The sequence below is a fragment of the Hippichthys cyanospilos genome, chromosome 11, assembly GCF_059441005.1.
Source record: "Hippichthys cyanospilos isolate Australia breed blue-spotted pipefish chromosome 11, RoL_Hcya_1.0, whole genome shotgun sequence".
Classification (NCBI taxonomy): domain Eukaryota; kingdom Metazoa; phylum Chordata; class Actinopteri; order Syngnathiformes; family Syngnathidae; genus Hippichthys; species Hippichthys cyanospilos.
This window is the reverse complement of record NC_142379.1, coordinates 6,281,627-6,300,322: the sequence shown is the minus strand read 5'-3', so window position 1 is coordinate 6,300,322 and position 18,696 is coordinate 6,281,627. Positions and strand designations below refer to the sequence as shown.

At 42.1% G+C, this 18,696-nt stretch overlaps 3 protein-coding genes across 7 annotated transcripts in view; 2 read left to right on the top strand and 1 right to left on the bottom strand.

Moving 5' to 3' along the window:
- Positions 1-143: 143 nt before the first annotated feature.
- Positions 144-1,195, top strand: LOC148415618 (olfactory receptor 10C1-like). The gene is made up of 2 exons (XM_088427782.1): positions 144-881; positions 993-1,195. The coding sequence occupies exons 1-2, from the start codon at positions 144-146 to the stop codon at positions 1,074-1,076; spliced, it is 822 nt and encodes a 273-aa protein (XP_088283908.1). The 3' UTR covers positions 1,077-1,195.
- Positions 1,176-8,215, bottom strand: masp1 (MBL associated serine protease 1). 2 transcript variants are annotated; one of them, XM_088427374.1, is made up of 12 exons: positions 8,124-8,215; positions 7,437-7,665; positions 6,710-6,911; positions 6,284-6,415; positions 5,278-5,474; positions 5,070-5,217; positions 4,762-4,880; positions 4,470-4,557; positions 3,204-3,278; positions 2,877-3,124; positions 2,535-2,720; positions 1,176-2,352 (listed from the first exon to the last, which is right to left on the bottom strand). In XM_088427374.1, the coding sequence occupies exons 1-12, from the start codon at positions 8,126-8,128 to the stop codon at positions 1,957-1,959; spliced, it is 2,025 nt and encodes a 674-aa protein (XP_088283500.1). In that variant the 5' UTR covers positions 8,129-8,215; the 3' UTR covers positions 1,176-1,956. The 2 variants fall into 2 exon arrangements, with proteins under 2 accessions (XP_088283500.1, XP_088283501.1); XM_088427375.1 differs by having other exon boundaries at positions 2,143-2,318.
- A 2,682-nt stretch (positions 8,216-10,897) lies between these two features.
- The window catches only part of aplp2 (amyloid beta precursor like protein 2), a 43,212-nt gene continuing 35,413 nt past the window's right edge, over positions 10,898-18,696 (top strand). For 3 of the 4 annotated variants that reach the window (XM_088427124.1, XM_088427123.1, XM_088427121.1), the window contains exon 1: positions 10,898-11,189. In XM_088427124.1, coding sequence (XP_088283250.1) covers positions 11,118-11,189 — 72 coding nt within the window. In that variant the 5' untranslated portion in view covers positions 10,898-11,117. The remainder of the gene's footprint in view (positions 11,190-18,696) is intronic. The other variant, XM_088427122.1, reaches the window with a different exon arrangement.

Here is an 18,696-nt window from a genome sequence, read left to right as displayed (position 1 = left end):
GAATTGCTGTCATTTTGTTTGATCATCTTTCCAGGTTCGGACGAGAAGCCGTTGGCTGTCATATATGATGTTTTGGGGGTTATTGATGAGATGCAGTTTTCACAGTCCTCCTGCTGAATCCGTTTGTAGTCTTCTGCTGGACAATGGCCTCCAACGTGACATATTCCTACTTGATCCTGTCCTTTTACGAGGACCTGGGCGCGGCCAAGTACGCGGCGTTCGCCGCCGCCGCGTTGGCGTACGCGGCGGTGATGGCAGCCAACGCTTCCCTGGTGGCGCTGATCTGCCGGGACCGCGACCTCCGCGGCAGCCCCATGTTCGTCATGGCCGCGTCCCTATTCGCTAACCAGCTCCTTGGCTCCACGTCTTTCTTCCAGTTCGTGGCGGCGCAGACGCTGAGCGCCTCGCTCGCCACGTCGCCGGCCGTGTGCTACCTGCAGATGTTCGCCATGTACACGTACGCGTGCGTGGAGTTCTACACGCTGGCCGCCATGTCTTACGACCGCTACTTGGCCATCTGTTGGCCGCTTCGCTACGGGGCGCTGGCATCGCCGCGCCGGGCCCTGCTGGCGATGGTGATCCTATGGACGTGCTCACTGGCGTGGGTCGCCTCCGGCGTGGTGGCCACAGCCCGCCGGCCGCTATGCGGAAACGTCATCCCGGCGCTGTACTGCATCACCTACCTGGTGGCCCGGATTCTGTGTGGCGACTCCCGGGCCAACGATGTGTACGGCCTTGTGTCCACGGCGGTGTTGGTGGTGGCCCCGCTGCTACCCGTGTTCTACTCATACACCAGGATCTTGCACGTGGTCTTCTCGGATCGGCAGCGCAAAGTCTCGAGCAAAGCCTTGATGACCTGCGTGCCGCATCTGGTCTCACTGGTAAACTTTGGCTTCGGTAGCACCTTCCAGGTGTTGCGCACGCGTTTAGATGATAGCGCCCTGCCGCGGGCCCTGCAGAACTTCTTGTCGCTGTACTTCTTGCTGGTGCAGCCCGTCGTGGACCCGCTGATGTACGGAATGCAGATGACACAATTACGGCAAAGGTGCAAGCTACTGCTGCGCGGCTGTCGTTAGGATGCACGCAAAAGCGCAGACGTGATGGAGAGCACGAGGACAAACAAGAACAGCAAGTGTTGGAAGAAAAAGAGAGGAATGGTTTATAAACCGGTCAACATCTTACAATAAAAATGGCACAAATATGAGCTGTCGCATGCGTTTTCCATGATCATTTATTCATTTTTGTCTTTTCCTTAACTTTTATCACTTCCTTCCAACCTTTCATTCTGTTTCACTTGTGTCGTTCCCGGTGTTAATTATTGTCTCTTCATGTTAATTTCCCATTTCCTTTCACTTCCTATCGGTTTATCTCACCACAGATCGCGTTAATCTTTGTTAATGATGTTTTTTTTTTCTAAGTCCTGCATCCGAGCATTTTCTTGTAAGTTTATTTCGGAATTGAACCCTATTCTACAGCGTAGAAGTCTCCTGTCTAAAAAAAAATCCCATCTTCCTCGCTGTGCTGAACTTTAGTTTCTGATCTTAGCGTATAGGTATACATAAATATGATTATGCACACAGTACATAATACAGCATTTATTATAGCACCAGTGCACTAATATATGACTACACAAGTGTTTCTTTACATACATACATAAGTATTTTGACCACTGACAGGACTAAATGCTAACTTTGCTATTATGCTAGTGAAACAAATTCAGCAGCGCTAACTGAAGCTAATGTATTTTCTGATCATAGCTAGGGTAATTAGCACTTTCTGTTGGCATGTCATGCTGTAACTGAAATCACACTAGTTGTCTATGTTAGAATTATGTCTTAACCACAGTGTTCGCTATAGCTTGGCTATGGCTAGCTATGTGTTAGCCACAGTGTTAGTTATAATCATACTACATAGTGAAACTAGAATTGTAAGATGTGCAGTGTTTTGTGTGCAACATCACGGGACCAGCAGGAGGTGCTGTTGTATCCATTCGAGGTATTTGTTGACACGGGTGTAGACCCCATATACTCGCTGGCTGCCGCACTCTTCTGGCCCCGCCCATGACACCAGACCAAACACCGCCCACTGCTGGCTGACGGGGTCCTCTGCCACAAAGGCTCCGCCGCTATCGCCCAGGCAGGTGTCCCGCCCCCCCTCGTAGAATCCGGCGCAGAACATGTTGTCGCTAACGTTGTAGCCTCCCGCGCTGGCTGCGTAACTCGCACGGCACTCCTCCTGCTGGACCACCGGCAGCCGGACGAACTGCAGCAGGTCGGAGGTCACGTCGGGGTGGGACACGCCCCACCCTGCGACCACACCTAAAGAGTGGGGTGGGGGTGCGGGGGTATCATTCTGTTGGACGCAGATTTCACAAATATGCGACTCAGAGAAGTGTCTCCTGTAAACATTTGACTTTTTTGAAATGTGAAGTACTGAATTTATTGCACGGACAGGGAACTATGTTCACCAATCCACTTAATCAGATTTTTGGGTGTCATCTGATATGACCGGTGACCTCCTTCTCCTTTGTGTACCTGTGGTGCCGGTGGGAGGCAGATGGGACGGACCACATGGCTCAGCTCCACCCTGACGCTCAGCTTTAGCAGGGCGATGTCATTGTCGAAGTCGCTGGGTCGAAAGTCGGGATGGACCAGTACCTGGGAAACGGCTAAAACCGCAGACGCGTGCTTGTTCCGCACATCAACAGTGCCTGCCGACACCTGGGAGACAATGCACTGTGTGACTGGTAAATGTTTCATAAAGGTGATGTCATTCCAAACTAGGAGTTTCAAAGTAGTGTTTTAAGCTTATTGGTAGGGTTTTAAATTAGTGTTAATATTTCAAATTCAAACTTTTGCGCTGTTGTCTGTCATTACTTTGATGTGTTCGGGGGCCACGGGGACCACGCGGGCGTCGCGGCGGCGGGAGCGCACAACGTGGGCGGCGGTCAGGATCCACACATCTGACAGCAGGGCGCCCGAGCCAAACCAGCGCACCGACGGGACGCGGCTGGAGTCCTCCACGCTCAGCAAAACCTGCCACGGGAAATTTCCCGGCTCGGCCGCTCGACCACCCACGATGCGCTTCACCTGGACGGCCAGGGGACGCGAGGGGCGGCCGCACGCTAGCGTGTGAGGATGACATGACATACCATGACATGATATGACATGTCAAAAAACTGATTGTCACCAACCAACACTCACCAGGCACGCAGGATGGAAGCTCCGCCCCTGACGTGTTGTTGACCTTCAAACCGTTTGGGCCACAGCTGTACTCACCTGACACAGACATCAGGCATACCCCCAAATATCATGTTAACTAGTGGCATTAAAAATTAAAAACAAATTTTAAAAAACGATGCCAAAAGGCCTAGATACAACCAGAGGCAGTCAGTTGCTCGGTGAAAGAATGACAAAAACATTGGCAAAGGCCAATGGGACAGTATATTTTAGCTGTCATTTTAATCTGTTGTTGTAATTGACACTAATTATGTCACCTTTTACTGTTAGTAGCAATTTGTCACCTCACCCAGTAAAATATCTGAGAGATGCTTAATTTGCCATATTAGCTAAGTGCTAGAGCATTGTAATGCTATAGCTTGTTTGAAGAGAGCATGTCTCTAATTTTTTGCATTGAGCAACACTTTGTCCTCATTGAATTTGATCAGCATGGCTAGTATTTCAGTGTGTGGCTGCGTTTTCAGAGTCATTCATGAGGTTTCATGAACCAAAATGCATACTACACAGTCTTGCTCTACACATTCATTGTACAGGCCTAAAGTGAAATGCAATGTTTAGAATTAGGTATTTAGACAATTTTTGTGTAAATTTGCTTTTTAAATATAATTTGAATGAATAAATCACTTGCACATAATTGAGCTAAGCATTCTGGGATACTTGGATGGTGATGGCATTCAAGTAACCAAAGGGCATTTTGAAACAAAAATGATTACGAAAGTGCTGTTACCATTTGACTGATGAACCAGTGACTACAGTCTGGGCAATCTTACAAAACGTTGCACTAGCGATGATGGAAGGAGGTCCATGTACCAACGTTAAATGGCGGACCAGCAAAAGAAAAAAATAAAATAAAACGCTCAACAGTGGATACAACAATAAGAGGTCGGCCAAACGTGACCAGTTCCTACCCCCTGTGGCGTTGGTCCACTTCCTGACTTCTGATGTAGGATTAGTGTATCTAGGTCTAACTACGACGTTTGATTTTCTTACTTTGCCAGACAGGAAGTCAAGTAGAGAAACTTGTACTTTGACAGACAGGATGTAAAGTAGTAAAGAAACTTTTACTTTTGACAGACAGTGTGGCAGGTTGACTTTTAGTTTACCAGGCAGGAAGTGAAGGAGAACAACTTTTACATGATCAGGAAGTGAAGAGTAACTTTTATGTTTTGCAAAAGAAAGTGAAGAATAACTTTTATTTTGCCAGACAGGAAGTAAAGGAAAGCAACCTACTTTCACTTTGACAGACAGGAAGTGAGGTATCCCAGGTTCCATCTTGTTGACAGCGCATCTCAAAGTTGCCATTCACGCGCTTGCCATCCTGCCGCCGAACAAAACACGCTTCATTCTTCCTGTTGATATGTGCTACTTTCTGTTAGGCTAGTAATCACAGCAATATAGCCGCTAAAAACAATTGAATTATTTTTTATTTCAAGTTGTGGCAGTTCAGCCACACCCATGCTAATGCTAATGCTAGCAGAAGGTGTATTTAATGAGAAATGGAGGGAAGAAGAAGTGACCTCACCTTGATGAGGATGAAGTCCTGCAAACATGAGACTCGAACGCGGTCTCCAGCCAAGTACTTGGGCTGGAGTGGGCTCACCGTGGCGTTGGCCAGCTGCGTTGGAAACGCACACTCACTTCCTGTCATGATAAAATAAAAACGAGGCAAGAATTTGCAAAAAAAAGCATTTTGCGAAAGTGGACAATTGTTTTGTGAGGGGAGAATGTGACTTTGAAAAGCAAAAATCCGCGTGGGCTGCGCTTCCTTGTTGGTGCGTCCTAAGAAGCTATCTTTGGCTAGCCTTATTTGCACACTAGTGCATGACCCACCTTCGGAGTCATAAGTCATCCTCCATCCAACGTTTTCTCCCGAGTGGTCGCTGTGAAAGAAGATGGCGACGGCGTTGGCATCCGTCTGGATGATGCCCGGAGACTGAGCACCGCAAAACGGGCCGAACTCTTTCGATCCCGCTTGGATCTGAAAAACACACTCTGTGTGTGTGGAACATTGTCTCTATTTGTGTGTGTGCGTGTGTACCTTGATGTAGTCATAGGGACAAAGGGCTTCAGGGTGGTCCTCCACATCAAAAGTGTCATCAAATTGGAGGCGGAGCTTGAATCCCTGCGCCACATGGATGGCGTAGGAGCACTCAGTCCTCTTCGGGTACGGCGACGGGAAGTTGGGGCTGCTCAGGGAACCCTCAAGCTCGGAAAACACTAGGCCACTGCACTCCACTGCGCACGCACACGCACCCACACAAAAAGTAAGAACAGAATGTTCTTCAAATGTGTTAAGCACTTTAGAAGGTCAAACGTTCAAGAAATTCAAACTATCCATCCATACTTGGGAAAAAAAACACAGGCGGGCAAGGGGAGAACGTGCAAACTCCATACAGGAAAGTTGTAGCTGGAATTGTACCCATGACCTCAATCCGCATGTGGGGCAGATGTGCCAACACATTCTGCCACTGTGCCACCTAAAGTCACATCAGTACCTCTGAAAACTGTAACGCTCCGAATTCAGTCATTTCCGTTCATAAAGCATCATCCACATCATAAAAATGTGTTATCTGTGTAAAAGTTTCTTCAAAGAATCTAAATTATGAAATTATATTTGAATGTCTTTCAGTTTTACCAAAAAATCCCCATCAATATGTGTCCATAATACCAGTGATGTAAATATTCATCTAGAATTCAGGATATTATCAAATGATGAAAAAACACCAAATTGTTGGTTGTTTTCAAACTTTTTGTTGTCAATGTGCACCTCATCCATCAAAGTTAAGAAATGCAGTATGTGTAAATATTTACAAGCAATCCACCCTCATTATCAGTCACGGCGCCGCCTCACACACACAAGTACACACGCACATACACACACAAATAGTTGTGCTATCTGTTGTGTAGCTTCAAGGTTGAAAAGGTCGTTAGCATGTTTGAACATTCTGGCGCTGGTCCAAATAGCACAAGTTTGAATTGGACCAAAAAGTCCACCTTTCACACGCACTCAATGCCGGGAAAAAGTCTTTGGCGTGTGCTCTGACCTGTACACGTGCGGTTGTCACGGTGCAGCTGGTAACCATGGCGACAAGAGCAGTAGAAGCCGCCCAAGTAGTTGTGACACAGGTGGTCGCAGGCGGTGTCCTCGGCCACGCCCTCCGCGCACTCGTCCACGTCTCGAGTTGGCAAAGAAACAAACTGGTCAAACACGCTCGGTTCATTTTCTGATTTTGCTAATACTAACCCAACAAAAACGCAAATGCATAACTAAAAACTAAACTATAATGATGCATTATTAAAAAAATAAACTAAAAGCTGAAATGCTCCCCTATAAAGGAAATGTAGAAAAAAGAAAATCCAAAGGAACTTTAATGACGAATCTCAAACAATCCCAATTCTGGCACAAGCTGAGCTTCGTACCCTAAACTCGCAATGGCGAGGTCGACGCCCATTTAGACGGCCGGACGCACCAATTGCACTATAGTGCGCTTGGAAACCGGAGAAATTTTGTTGGTTGGAGAAGTCAGACGAGAAGACAACGTTGAGGATGTTGCCGGGAGAGTCGAGCGGCTCGGGACCCGGAAAGCTCTCCGGGTCTTGAGACTCGCTGCCACAGAAGACGCCAATAATGGAAGCCCCGCCCCCTTCTAAGGCCCCAAACTCGGCCTCTACCTGTGCACACACACACGCAGCAACGCAGGACGTCGTATGAACTGCAGCGAATTTTCTTTTCACAGCTGTGTATTTGAAAGTTTATTGACCTCTTCATGAGTTTGTGGTCATTTTAATTTGAGTTTCCGAACTTTAACGTTTGGAGTTTCAGAACTTTAGCATTATGACTTGGATGATGTTTACGACCCGGAATTGACATCTTTGTGTGTTAGAGATCATTTCTATTTGAAGGAGTTTATAAACTTTTAGCATTCTGATCTAGATAATGTTTTATGACCTGGAATGACTTTCAGCCATGGCTTAACAGCAAGAGTTAACAGCTTGTATTTTTTGTATTTGAAGCCGTATCAATTTGAAGTGGTTTTCAAACTTTAATATTATAAAACGGATGATGGTTTAGAACTTGGAATGTCTTTCAGTTCACAGATTTGCATTTCCAATTGCCTAACCTCTCAAAGTGTTACTGATAGAATCTAACGGTGTTTCCAAACTTTGGACCTTTGTACATCCATATGCGCATCTTACCCTGACGTAGTCGCACTGGCACAAATCGGAAGGTTCCAGGTCAAAATGGCTGAAATCCAGTCGGATGCGAAAGCCGTCGGGAACGCGGATGGACCAGCGATGGCGCTTATTGTCGGGATAGTTGGCCGGGAAGTTTGGAGACTGGAAGCTTCCGAAGTTTTGTGTCAATGACACCACGTGCTCAGCCTCCACCGGTCCTAGCAGCACACACGCGCACAAATACAATAGCCTTCACACACACACACACATTCATGCAATAACACATTATTATATGTAATTAGCAATGGATTATTATTATTTTAAATAAAATATAATCCATCCATTTACTATAGCCGCTTATAATGATAATAATACACACAATGAATGTGCTTTCACGCACACACAGGCAGAGATACACAACTTTTATGCAGTGTCAAAAAGTTGTGCATGCACTCAAACAAAACATGCTTGGAAAACGAATCAATTCGAGGACCAATTTATTCAAGTCTCGTGAATCAATAAACATACAATTCGTGTTAGAAGACGTTCAGGTATAGACATTGGATCAATAGATCCATAAATGTTCAATAATGAGCTAAATCAACGTGACTTGACACTGCATGTTGGACTATTTGACAGACAACCGATTCAAGCAGGCTATCGATGACAGTTCAACAATCATTAAGTCAATCAATGACTCAAGCTGACCTCATGCTGCGCGCGTCTCGCCGTCCAGTCTTGCGTGCGTTTGTGTGTGAAAGACAGTGAGCCTCAGGCTGGATGGTCGACTTCTCAGTGACGTCACGTGTCTGCTCAGCCACCCTTGAAACCTTGGAGTGACCGCAAGAACTAATAAAACGATCACAGTCGAAATTCTTTCGTGTGAAACACTGCCCTCTGCTGTCAACTTTGTGGTAGTGAATCCGGTTTATTTTTATTAGGGTTTTTTTTTTAATGTGGGCCCTAAATCTAAGCTATCTGGTAAAAATACCCTGTGACTGAAGTAAGTCAAAGATTTTATACTATTTCACAAGTTCGAGTTTTCATCACTTAAGCGTTTCCATTCTATTTTCATTTTGTTTGACAGGGCTAAATAAGCAGCCAGTAGTAGTAGCAACAATTTTGCTATCATTTTGCTAGAAACACAACTCTCAACCGATTTCACAGAAGACGACACATTGACTATGTGTTAAGAAGTTTCTGATTATACTTAACGATTTCGTGTTTATATTGTTTTGTTATTACTATTTACGTCTGGACATGTTTCTCCTGTGGTCATGTGATCTTCGTAGCAACCGCCTAGCAACCAATCACAAGTTGTGTTTCATTCCTCCACTACCAATCAGGACTCTGTTTACACTATCATAGGTTGTTTTGCTCTTTCACCGGTCAGTCGGCAGGTATCGTTGTAACGGACAGTCATTTTTTCTGCTTTCAATCATTCTGTGGATTATCTCATTCCTTTCATTATTATTCCGTCCGTGCGTCCATGAGAATAGACCACAATCACAATCACAACAATCACACATAGAACACACATAGAACACACAGAGAACACACGAACACATACAAACACACACACACCAACCCAGATAAACAAATAGAACATTATATACAAATAAAGAGTGGCATGAGAGTGTGCATCATTTATGTTCTGGCCGGACAACCTGATAAGATTGAGGATCCTCTGAATCAGTCAAATACAGTCCTTTCAAGGAGGTCACAAGTTTGGGCGCTATTCCGACACCTCCATTACACTATGGATGACAAAAGTCGATGCTCGATGACATTTTGTTGCCTTGGAATGTTTGCAAAACGAGTAAATTCTTTGATTTGAAATGATGTGGCAACATAAAGCAATTAAAGTAGATTATATGTACATCATGATTCCAATCAAAATTGAGCAAAGAACACTGAGATGTCCATTTTTTTTTACCTGTATAAATGTTTGTAAATAAAGATCCTAAATTAAGCGTTGGACATCTATTCAATGGATTGCCTCCACATAAACTGCAAATAGATGTGGTGTAGAATTTCTCTTTATTTGAAGGCTCAAGGATTATTCACTGGAGGCTCACTGGAAAAGCTACCATGGAAGTTTTTTTTATTTTATTTTTTTATGGGGCGCTTGGGACTCACACTGCATTAGGTTCAACATGCAAATCCTGCTCATTCTGCTTCACATCGCCGGATGATGTTTAAATGCTTAATAACCTGCCTGAAGGAAAAATGGAAATTTAAATGCGGCTGTTATCAACATAAGGGAGCAGTGAGACAAGAACACAGCGGGAACACTTTAATCAAATCATATCAATCAAATAATCTGAAAGGCTTTTTATTTTTTTAAATGTATGTGAGACACAAAAATATCACGTATCTTTTGCCTGCCCTTGCCTTATTTTTTCAATGTTTCACCCGTTTTTTGAGTTTGGTCATCTGACCCAAACTAATTTTTCCACCTCGGATAGCCTGTCAATTACTGGAAAACTTTATTAAAAAATATTTATTTATTTTTGAAAATATATCTCTATGGTGATCTCAAAGGATGACATTTATGATTTTATGTGCACAAATCCCTATTCATAATTAATTTAATCATTTTGGGGTTATCTTTTTAATTGTGAAGACTTCAAGAAAGACCACTAAATGAACTTCAAAAGTGTAAGAAATTCGAGAATATATAAAATATGCAATATAATATCTTCCATTCAGCCCCAGAAGTAAAAAAAAAAAAACGCCATTCGGGTTAATTTTATGTTTGTTGAATATGAATCAAGCAGCAAAATACAGTTTTTTCAATGCACCTCAGAGAGCGGCCATTTTGTCTCTCTGTCAACTAAAAATTACATCACAGTTGGTCAGAGTTGTGTAGTAACAACCAATCATGGCCCAGTTTGCTAATGTCACATGACCTAACTCAGAAAACAGGTTGGCTGTACACCTTTAGCAATTATGATGTTATTTTCAGGCCACAGGTCATGGCAAAATGCTCCTGAGATAGATAAAACCAGGTGGATTTTGCTGCTAAATTCATGTTCCACTAACACAGTATTAATCAGAACGCCTTTTAGCCGCTTTGTAGAATTTATTATTGATAGTGCCTCGCCGAAAAAAGATTGACAACCCCCAAGTTTTAGCTTTAGACCTTTTAATATGTTTGAGACCTTTTGAAATTGGTGTTTAAAAACTTTTACTTCATAGCTACTGCACTCAGTATGGCGTACGGAGAAATAATTGTTTTCTTTTGTTGATTTTATTGGCGCCACATATGCCACTTTTATAAATGATATGGCAAAACCATTTCGTGCTAATTATTTTTCGGCCTCCCCTGGGGTGCCGTTTTGCGTCCTCCTGGAGTTCCACTTGAATGCCTATAGAGGGCGCACTTCGCGCAGCCCACCGTGCGTGCGAGTGGATGAGTCCCACCAGAGTGAGAGAGGAGGGAGGAGGCACCATCCATGGAGCAGCCCTCCCAATAATCTCTGCCCACAATTCCACGACGGAGCGACTCCGTGACTCGGTGCCCTCCCTGCGTATTTTTTTTTCTCCTCCACCCGTCCAAACAAGCAGGAGCACGACTCGGTCCCGCTAGTCGTTTATCGAAGGAAGAGCGGATATCGTCGCAGCATTCCTCGGGACTTTTCAAGTGGCTCTTTTTGACGCCGGACAGCTCTGTGGAGGAGTTATTTTCTCTCGTGGAAGATGGGTTCTGTCCCGGTGATATCAGCGCTGGTTTTGGCCGTCGTGGTGCCATCGTTGGCCGGATACATCGAGGTACGTTACGCGTTTCTTCTTTTGTGGTTTTACAACGACGTATTAACGCGTATACAGGTATGGCAACACTCTTCTTCTGTGGTTCTGTTGACATTACCGTACACAGGTATGTGAACGTTCTACTTTTGTGTTTTTATTGAAACGCGTGGTACATTTTCTGCCGAATGAAAAAAAAATATATCTATAGAGAGGAGATGAAACATTACCACCAACCCCCTCCCCTCCCGGGTTGGTTTCATTCGAGAAGGTCCGTGGTGCAGAGATCAAATGAAAGACGAGTGGCTTTGTCAGGCCTCGGGGGACCAAGCAGATAACACGCAGCAACCTCCATGCCTCCGTGCTGCCTGTTTACAATCTATCTTTAACACGGAGGAAGACGTTTTTAATCCACTTGGAGCCTTTTTGCCCCCCCAACACACACGCATATGCTGTTTGTCAGGTGTCGTACATAGATCCCCTGCTATATCGCGGTTATACAGGATCACGGATTTTCTTGCGTTGAAATAAGTTTCTGATTAAAGGTCTATTTTGTCGTATAAACATTTTTTTCCTTTTAGTGCTATTACCCCCTATGTTTCTTCCTATTTTATATTATTCCTCATACATATACAGGTTATTGCTACCATTATTTTAATCAAATTTAATATAATTCTTGTATCATAATTTTTTTTTTGTTTTTCCTGCTTTTCTGAATTTTTGTTGAATTTTGTGAAATGGTTCTCTGGAACATCATTGCAATGATGATGTATATCTCAATGGATTTTTACTGGTTAAAGAAAGGTTTAAAAATGCAATATGCATTCAAATATGTTTGCCGCTTTAAATGAGCCTTCATAAATGGGAGATGACAGTGCATCAAACTTGGTCAACTCGTTCAATATTGCTGAGTACCATAGAAGAAATAACCTGCTGATTCTGAACCATATCTGACATCAATAGGCTGATGGCTTTTTCCTTCTAAATTTTGGTTTTGTCAAAGCCAAAACGCATCGCCTTTGGTTCTAGGGAAGATCATTAATGGATTTTTTTGGTACAGCCTCCTGAGACACAGCCTTTTCATTTGATTCCACTGTAGTGGACGTTTTCATATCTACCCTGTTCTAATGTGCTTAGAATAGGACATCCTGGACTTTTCAGTGATGTCTCGTGTATTTGGGAGGGATGCAATTAAATTTGCGGTTTTGTGAGACAAAATGGACCCCCAAGTGAATAGGATGCGTCTCAGGAGGCAATGTTTGAAGTTGCCATTTTTATATTACGCTTCACCATTTTAGGGAATACAATTTTAAAGCAAGTGCATAATTTCAGAAGCTCAATATCCATGTCATTTCTTTTAAAATGTTATGATTTAATGGGTGAATTTAAGAACCTGGAATTGAATGCATTGCTGAGGATTAAAAAGTGAAAAACATTGTTATCTAAAAATATCTGGCCTACATTTCATGCTAAGTCAATCAAATAGAGAAAACCTGCACATACTTTACAAAATAAATGGCTGACAGAAAGCGCACTTGCATGTGGCAAAGACTCTGTGAACTCCACTAACAACCCAGGCTGAACTTAGCTTCTCCAGGGCATACTGTACTAAGATGTTAATCTTTTAGCCAAGAAGTATGACCTCAACAAAGCAAAGTATGTGCCTTGGCTCGATAAAGGTTGAGAAAAAATGTTGGTCCGACACCTTTTCTTGTCCAAACAAAACTAACCCACCCCCCTTCAACTTCACACCCACCTGAAGTCCACTTTCACACCTAGCTCTTGATCGCACATGTGTGACAACAAACCAGAGGTCTTCACAATTTGGAGGCCGAAACACCTGCTGGGCGCCTCCCCCGTGCGTCCAGAAAACGCAGAGCCAAGCAGAATCGATGCCGCCAAGCTGAGGTCGATACGGGACAGACTCCCCCCCCCCCCCCCCCCCCCCCCCCCCCCCGGGGGTGATTAATGGAGGAAACGCGCGGCTCCTCCTGATCAGTCCGCGTGATTAAATGGCCGAATTGTACGGTGGCGGCTGACAGCAGACGAGTCGTGTGCTGAGCGTTTTTTTTTTTTTCCCTGCTGTTGTTTAATCGATAGGCGAGCTGAATGGTGCTGCTTGTCTTCTCTGTTTGTTTGGGATTTATTTGCACTCCCAACAGCAAATACATATGACTTCATTGGCCTCACAACACTGTTGAAAGTGTCAATAAACACTTGACAGAGAAACTATCTTAGGACAAAGGAAGAACGCTAATAATACAGTACTAATTGTCGCACAGAAATAAAATAATTCCTCAAAATATTTTTAAATATGTATATAAAAGATAAAAAGTACAACTATTTGTTGTTTATAGACTGTTATATATTAAAAAAAAATTAAAATCAACATGAAACAATGATTTAAAGATAAATTCACATTGAATTGAATACAACACGACATTGATTATTGCTTATTAAAGATAAGAGGATTTAAAAAAAATATATATTCATAACTAATACAATTTATACTGCCAACAAAATACATAAAACTAATGTATGCTGATAATCTAAAATAATCAAAATTTCACAGAAAATATAAATAATTTTATTACTAAGTTCAAACATATAGCTAAATATCATATATACAATAAAATATAAGTGATATAAGAATCACTAATGTTTTCAAAGATAAACCAACTGCATTTAAATGTATAACTCAAAATATACTGTAAATATACTGATGCTGCTGATAATCTTTAAGTAAGCTTTAAATGCAAACAAGCCGCCACACCACTGCGTCGACCTTGACCTTTTGATTTATGTGCTCCTGAGAGGCTCCCTCGCTTTCCGTGTCAGACGTGTTTTATTTCCCATTCGCCCTCTTTGTTGTTCACGGCCGCCGCTCCAGCACTTAGATTAGTGCAAACGCTTTTGTTGCGTGTCAGCTACCCACCCGCTCGACAAGAACTCAAACCGCTCAACAAGAACTCAAATCCAGCCAAGATCAAATATCTCAAACCACACACACACATATGTATATATATCATATACATAAAATTTCATTTTCAATTCTCATACAGTACAGAGATAGTAGTCTTGAGTACTCTACTATGCCGATATCAATCCAATCCAATATCAATTTTTAAGCATGAAATGTTAGAAGAGACTTGAGCAAATCGATTTATTCAAACAAAGACGAAAATATGACCCATTCATTCTGAACATTGGAGTTACATCAAGTCAACATCAAACTTATTGCATGCTAACTGAAAGAAGAGCAGGAGCGGAATTGACTGATTTGTAAAAGCGTGCCAAAATCGGAGATTTTGGATTTAAATCGATATAATGCGCCACAGTTTTTATTCTTCATATATTAGACCAATAACTGGTTTTACTATTGGATTGTAACACTCTTAGGTGTACGTAGTATGAACATACCAGTTTTTAAATGAGCTTTTTTATATGCTAATTAAGTTTACTTGCCCAGTCAAATTTTCTTGTATTATCACATAAATTGGCTTCAGTCAATAATCGATTCTTCCTATGATTTTTTATTCTTTCTTTTTTTTTTTTAGATTATTTTTGCTGTTTTCCCTTGTCTACATTACAGGTGCAGCGTTCATCTTGCCCTTTTCTTTGGGATTAAGGACATAGCTGTAAATGCTAGTTGTACCGTACATTTTATTCCGCCGCTTATCTCCTCCCCCCGCGTGTTGAAACATCACGTACAGATGAACACGTTGTGCAACAAAGGCCATTAGATTTGCCAGCCGGCGAAGGCGCCGAGCAGGTTGTCAGTTACATCACTCAACGCTGTTTCGAATATAAGCTGTGGGAGCTAAGGTCATGGCAACACATACAGGTAGTACGTGGAGGCAGCTGCAATAATCCTCCGTGAATAGTTTGGGATTAATGTGACCCAGCCATACCACAAAAAACTTGCTAACAATTTATGACACGCAAAATATATCTAATTACCAGTATTAATTTATTCACAGGCCGGTCACTTTTATTGCCCCCAATGGAGCCTATTAAAAGTGTATAGTCCTCACTGGCATTGAATATAGGGCGCACCCATAACTTCAGGGTCAAATTCTGGTGTTTTCGATGTTATGTCTATGCTATCTTCAACTATTGATTTTGATAACATGTTCTGTTCTACTGTACTTTCCTATTTAAGGTGCAAGTAGCTGTAGATATGTTCAGAAAAAAAACGCATATTGACTAAATGTGAAAGTGCGGACAACTGATATGTACCGAAAATCCTGCAATAAAAAAAATGTTTTATCCCCCACGATGGCAGTTCTTATTTAACATTTCAGCAGCAACTGCCTTGTTAAAACAAAAGGTGCATAACAGTTGAGACCTTGCATTGCCTCAGGCTCAGCGCCAAACCTCTTCACATTCAAATGAACTTAACCTCCCGTAACGCAATAACGTTCCTCCAGTTTACGGTTTCTCCTTAATAAACAAGAGGGGATGCATTGCAGAAGTAATGGTGCGTTATTTTTTTCCACCAGGGGAGCCTCACTCCATTCACCCTCATGTTTTCACATACACTACGAGTCAAAGTTCGTGCACATTTTAGCATCTGCTTAAATGAGAATTTCTCAATACTTTTGATTGCTCCTGATTTGTAGGTCAATCGCATATTATTTGAATTTGGCATTTTTAGCCAGTGTGTTGCTGCCATATTAGATTTTAGAGTATCTCCCCATCTGGTTTATAAAACAAAGTTATGTCAAAGCAACAGTAGCGACTTTTGTTGGCTTAAACAACACATTTCAGTGAGCCTGGTTTGTTAAACAATGATCAGTAGGAACAGCAAATATACAAGTTGAGTCTTTTAAATTGCCTTTGAAAAGTAATCGAATGGCTCTCAAGTCTATGTGGGGCTAACGCTGCTAGCATCAATTGCTACTCGCTGCTGCTATGGCTGCAGAACGCTAACATTCTAGCCGCTGCTTTTTGCTGACAGAAGATGCCGTATAATACCTTGTCAGTGTCATTCCAAGATCCTTATTTTACATAATTAGCAATTGAACTTGATTTCAAGTAGTGTTGTCGACTTCGGTGATGAGTCAAGCTATTTTAGCTATTTTTAGCTATGACACCTTTCCTGGATCCACTTCAAAATAAATGTTTAATGAGGCATTGTTGTCCATATATATTTGGAAAGTAAGGTTTATTTTGAAGTTGGCCTTCTCATGCATGGCATGAACGTTTTTTGCTGCATTTAGCTTGACTTCTTCCTGACAGTTTACACTAAATAAAGAGGCAGAAAAGGCAGATTTTTTTTTTTTTAAACTTAGATACTTGAATTTCTCAATTGCTTGTTTTGCCCCAAGTATAGTATACTAAAAGCAACATATGAATAAAAGAGTATGATTAATGTAAAATCTTCTTTTCTGTCAGGTTTTTTTTCAATAAAATAAGTTTTAACACAACCTAATTTCTGAAATCCCTACATCACAAAAGGGATGATCATTGATCCGAACTTTTCCATCCCTAATGACAATGTCGATATTTTTAGCTTGTATTGATCACGCAAATGACATAAGCTTGACTCTCAATTAACTTATGCCTCAGTGAACGCCACCAGAGCCTGACTGCCCAACAATCCATTATGTATTTTACTGTTTTTTCAGTGCAGTATCTTTACATTCAAGTGCAGCAATTTGCCAGTTTTTCCAGATATGACCAACTTCTTTTTCAAACACAATTTACTCATTAATCAACAACCTAAATGTTAATGGCCGCCCTACTGCATTCTATTTTGATTGCCAAATCCTGTATATTTCTATGAAGCTCAGAAAATAGTGGTAATTTATATATTTAAAACAATTATTTTCTGTGGAGTGGAACAAATGATCAACATTTCCATTCTTTTCAGTGGTGAAATGTCATTTAAGATACAAATGTACATCTGTATTGCAGTGAAATAAATATGCGTAGCTATAAATTGTGATAAAGGTTGAAATGACTGACATGACCATCAACATTATCATTTCATCAAGTTTATGACATTTTTTCACAAGTGTGTGTGGCACCGTTGAAAGAAGGCCACACAGCGTACAGTGCGTCTTTTTGTTTTGGGAACGATCCAAGGCTTTGTTGTGTGAGGGGTGTCGGTGGCAGATAACCCCCCCCCCCCCCCCCCCCCCACAAGATCTTTTTGAACTGCTAATCATGTCCTTGTGTGCCATGCTTGTCACCTTATGTCATGTCAATCAACTGTTCCCCCCGCTGCCCTTGGCGAGTGGATTAGCAGGTGAAAGCTAGTTTTCAATTGTTTCGAATCCTCTTAGGTGACAAGAAAATACAATTCCTGAATGCTCAAATGAGAACGACAAAGTCTCACTAAAGATAACACCTTTTTATTCTTAACAAAAACTCAGATTTGTTTAGCTTCCAAATGCAACATCATCCCACAGAGTGGAAGTGGTGTTTAGAGCAGAACAATGGCCTGTGACCATCAGCAGGGAAGGAATTACCCCCCCACCCCTTCTCAAAGCCTCCTCTGAGCGCCTCCCGCCTCGTTTGGCCTCCTCCCTTCCTTCCTCCGCTCGTCTTCCCGCAGCGACAGACACGCTCGTAAAAGCTCATCGTGCGGATTTAAAGGCAAAAACCTCATCAGGCGAGCCTCGCTCTCGCTCTGCCTGCCTTTGTCTCTACCCGCTTGTGGGTTGATTATCTCGTAGGAGGATGGTCTCCCACTGTTAGACTGCAGAGAGGAACAACAAAAAAAAGGTTATTGATAATCAGAGATCTGAAAGAAGTTTAATTTTGGTGTGACAATGAAATGACAATCTTGAATATTATATAAAGGAAGGACAATGAAAATGCTTCCACATATGACCTCGAGTTACAACAGTTTGTGATTTTTTTTTTTTTAAATGAGACTTTCCTTGGGGATTAATGTGAACATTAATTGTAAGAATTAACAGGAATAATTTCAAAAATTTAACATGACTTCTTAATCAAATTCAGAGGAAACAAATGCTATTTTTGCACTGTAATTTTTAAAACGAATTGGGCAATTATTCTCTCATAGGTATTTTTTTCTGCTAAAAAGCAACATTGCCCCCCCCCCCCCCAAAAAAATATATATATATCGGTCGGGCTCCAGTATTAAGGTTTTATTTTATGTTTTTATCATCCAAAAATGTGCTTGTTAGTGGGTACTTGGCTAAAAAAAAAGATTTCACTGGGAAATACATCATTGAAAAAAGATTGAGAACCACTGCTCTATAACACAATCAACAGATAGCAAAATGGACAATCGCTCAATGTTATTGTTGTGACAAAATGGCACGCGGCCACGGGGATAGGCAAAAAGGGCGAATGGGAAAACAAAATGCCACCTATGCACTTTCATTGCTTTATTGAGCAAATGGTAACAAAATAAACACATGATAAGCACATTTATACACAACTGCCAGCGCCAATGCTGCCCAAAGTCTGCTGGGATAGGCCCCAGCCCACGCGTGACCCCCAATGAGGACAAGAGCTATAGAAAATGGACTGCCTGTGCCATTCAAAATGAGCC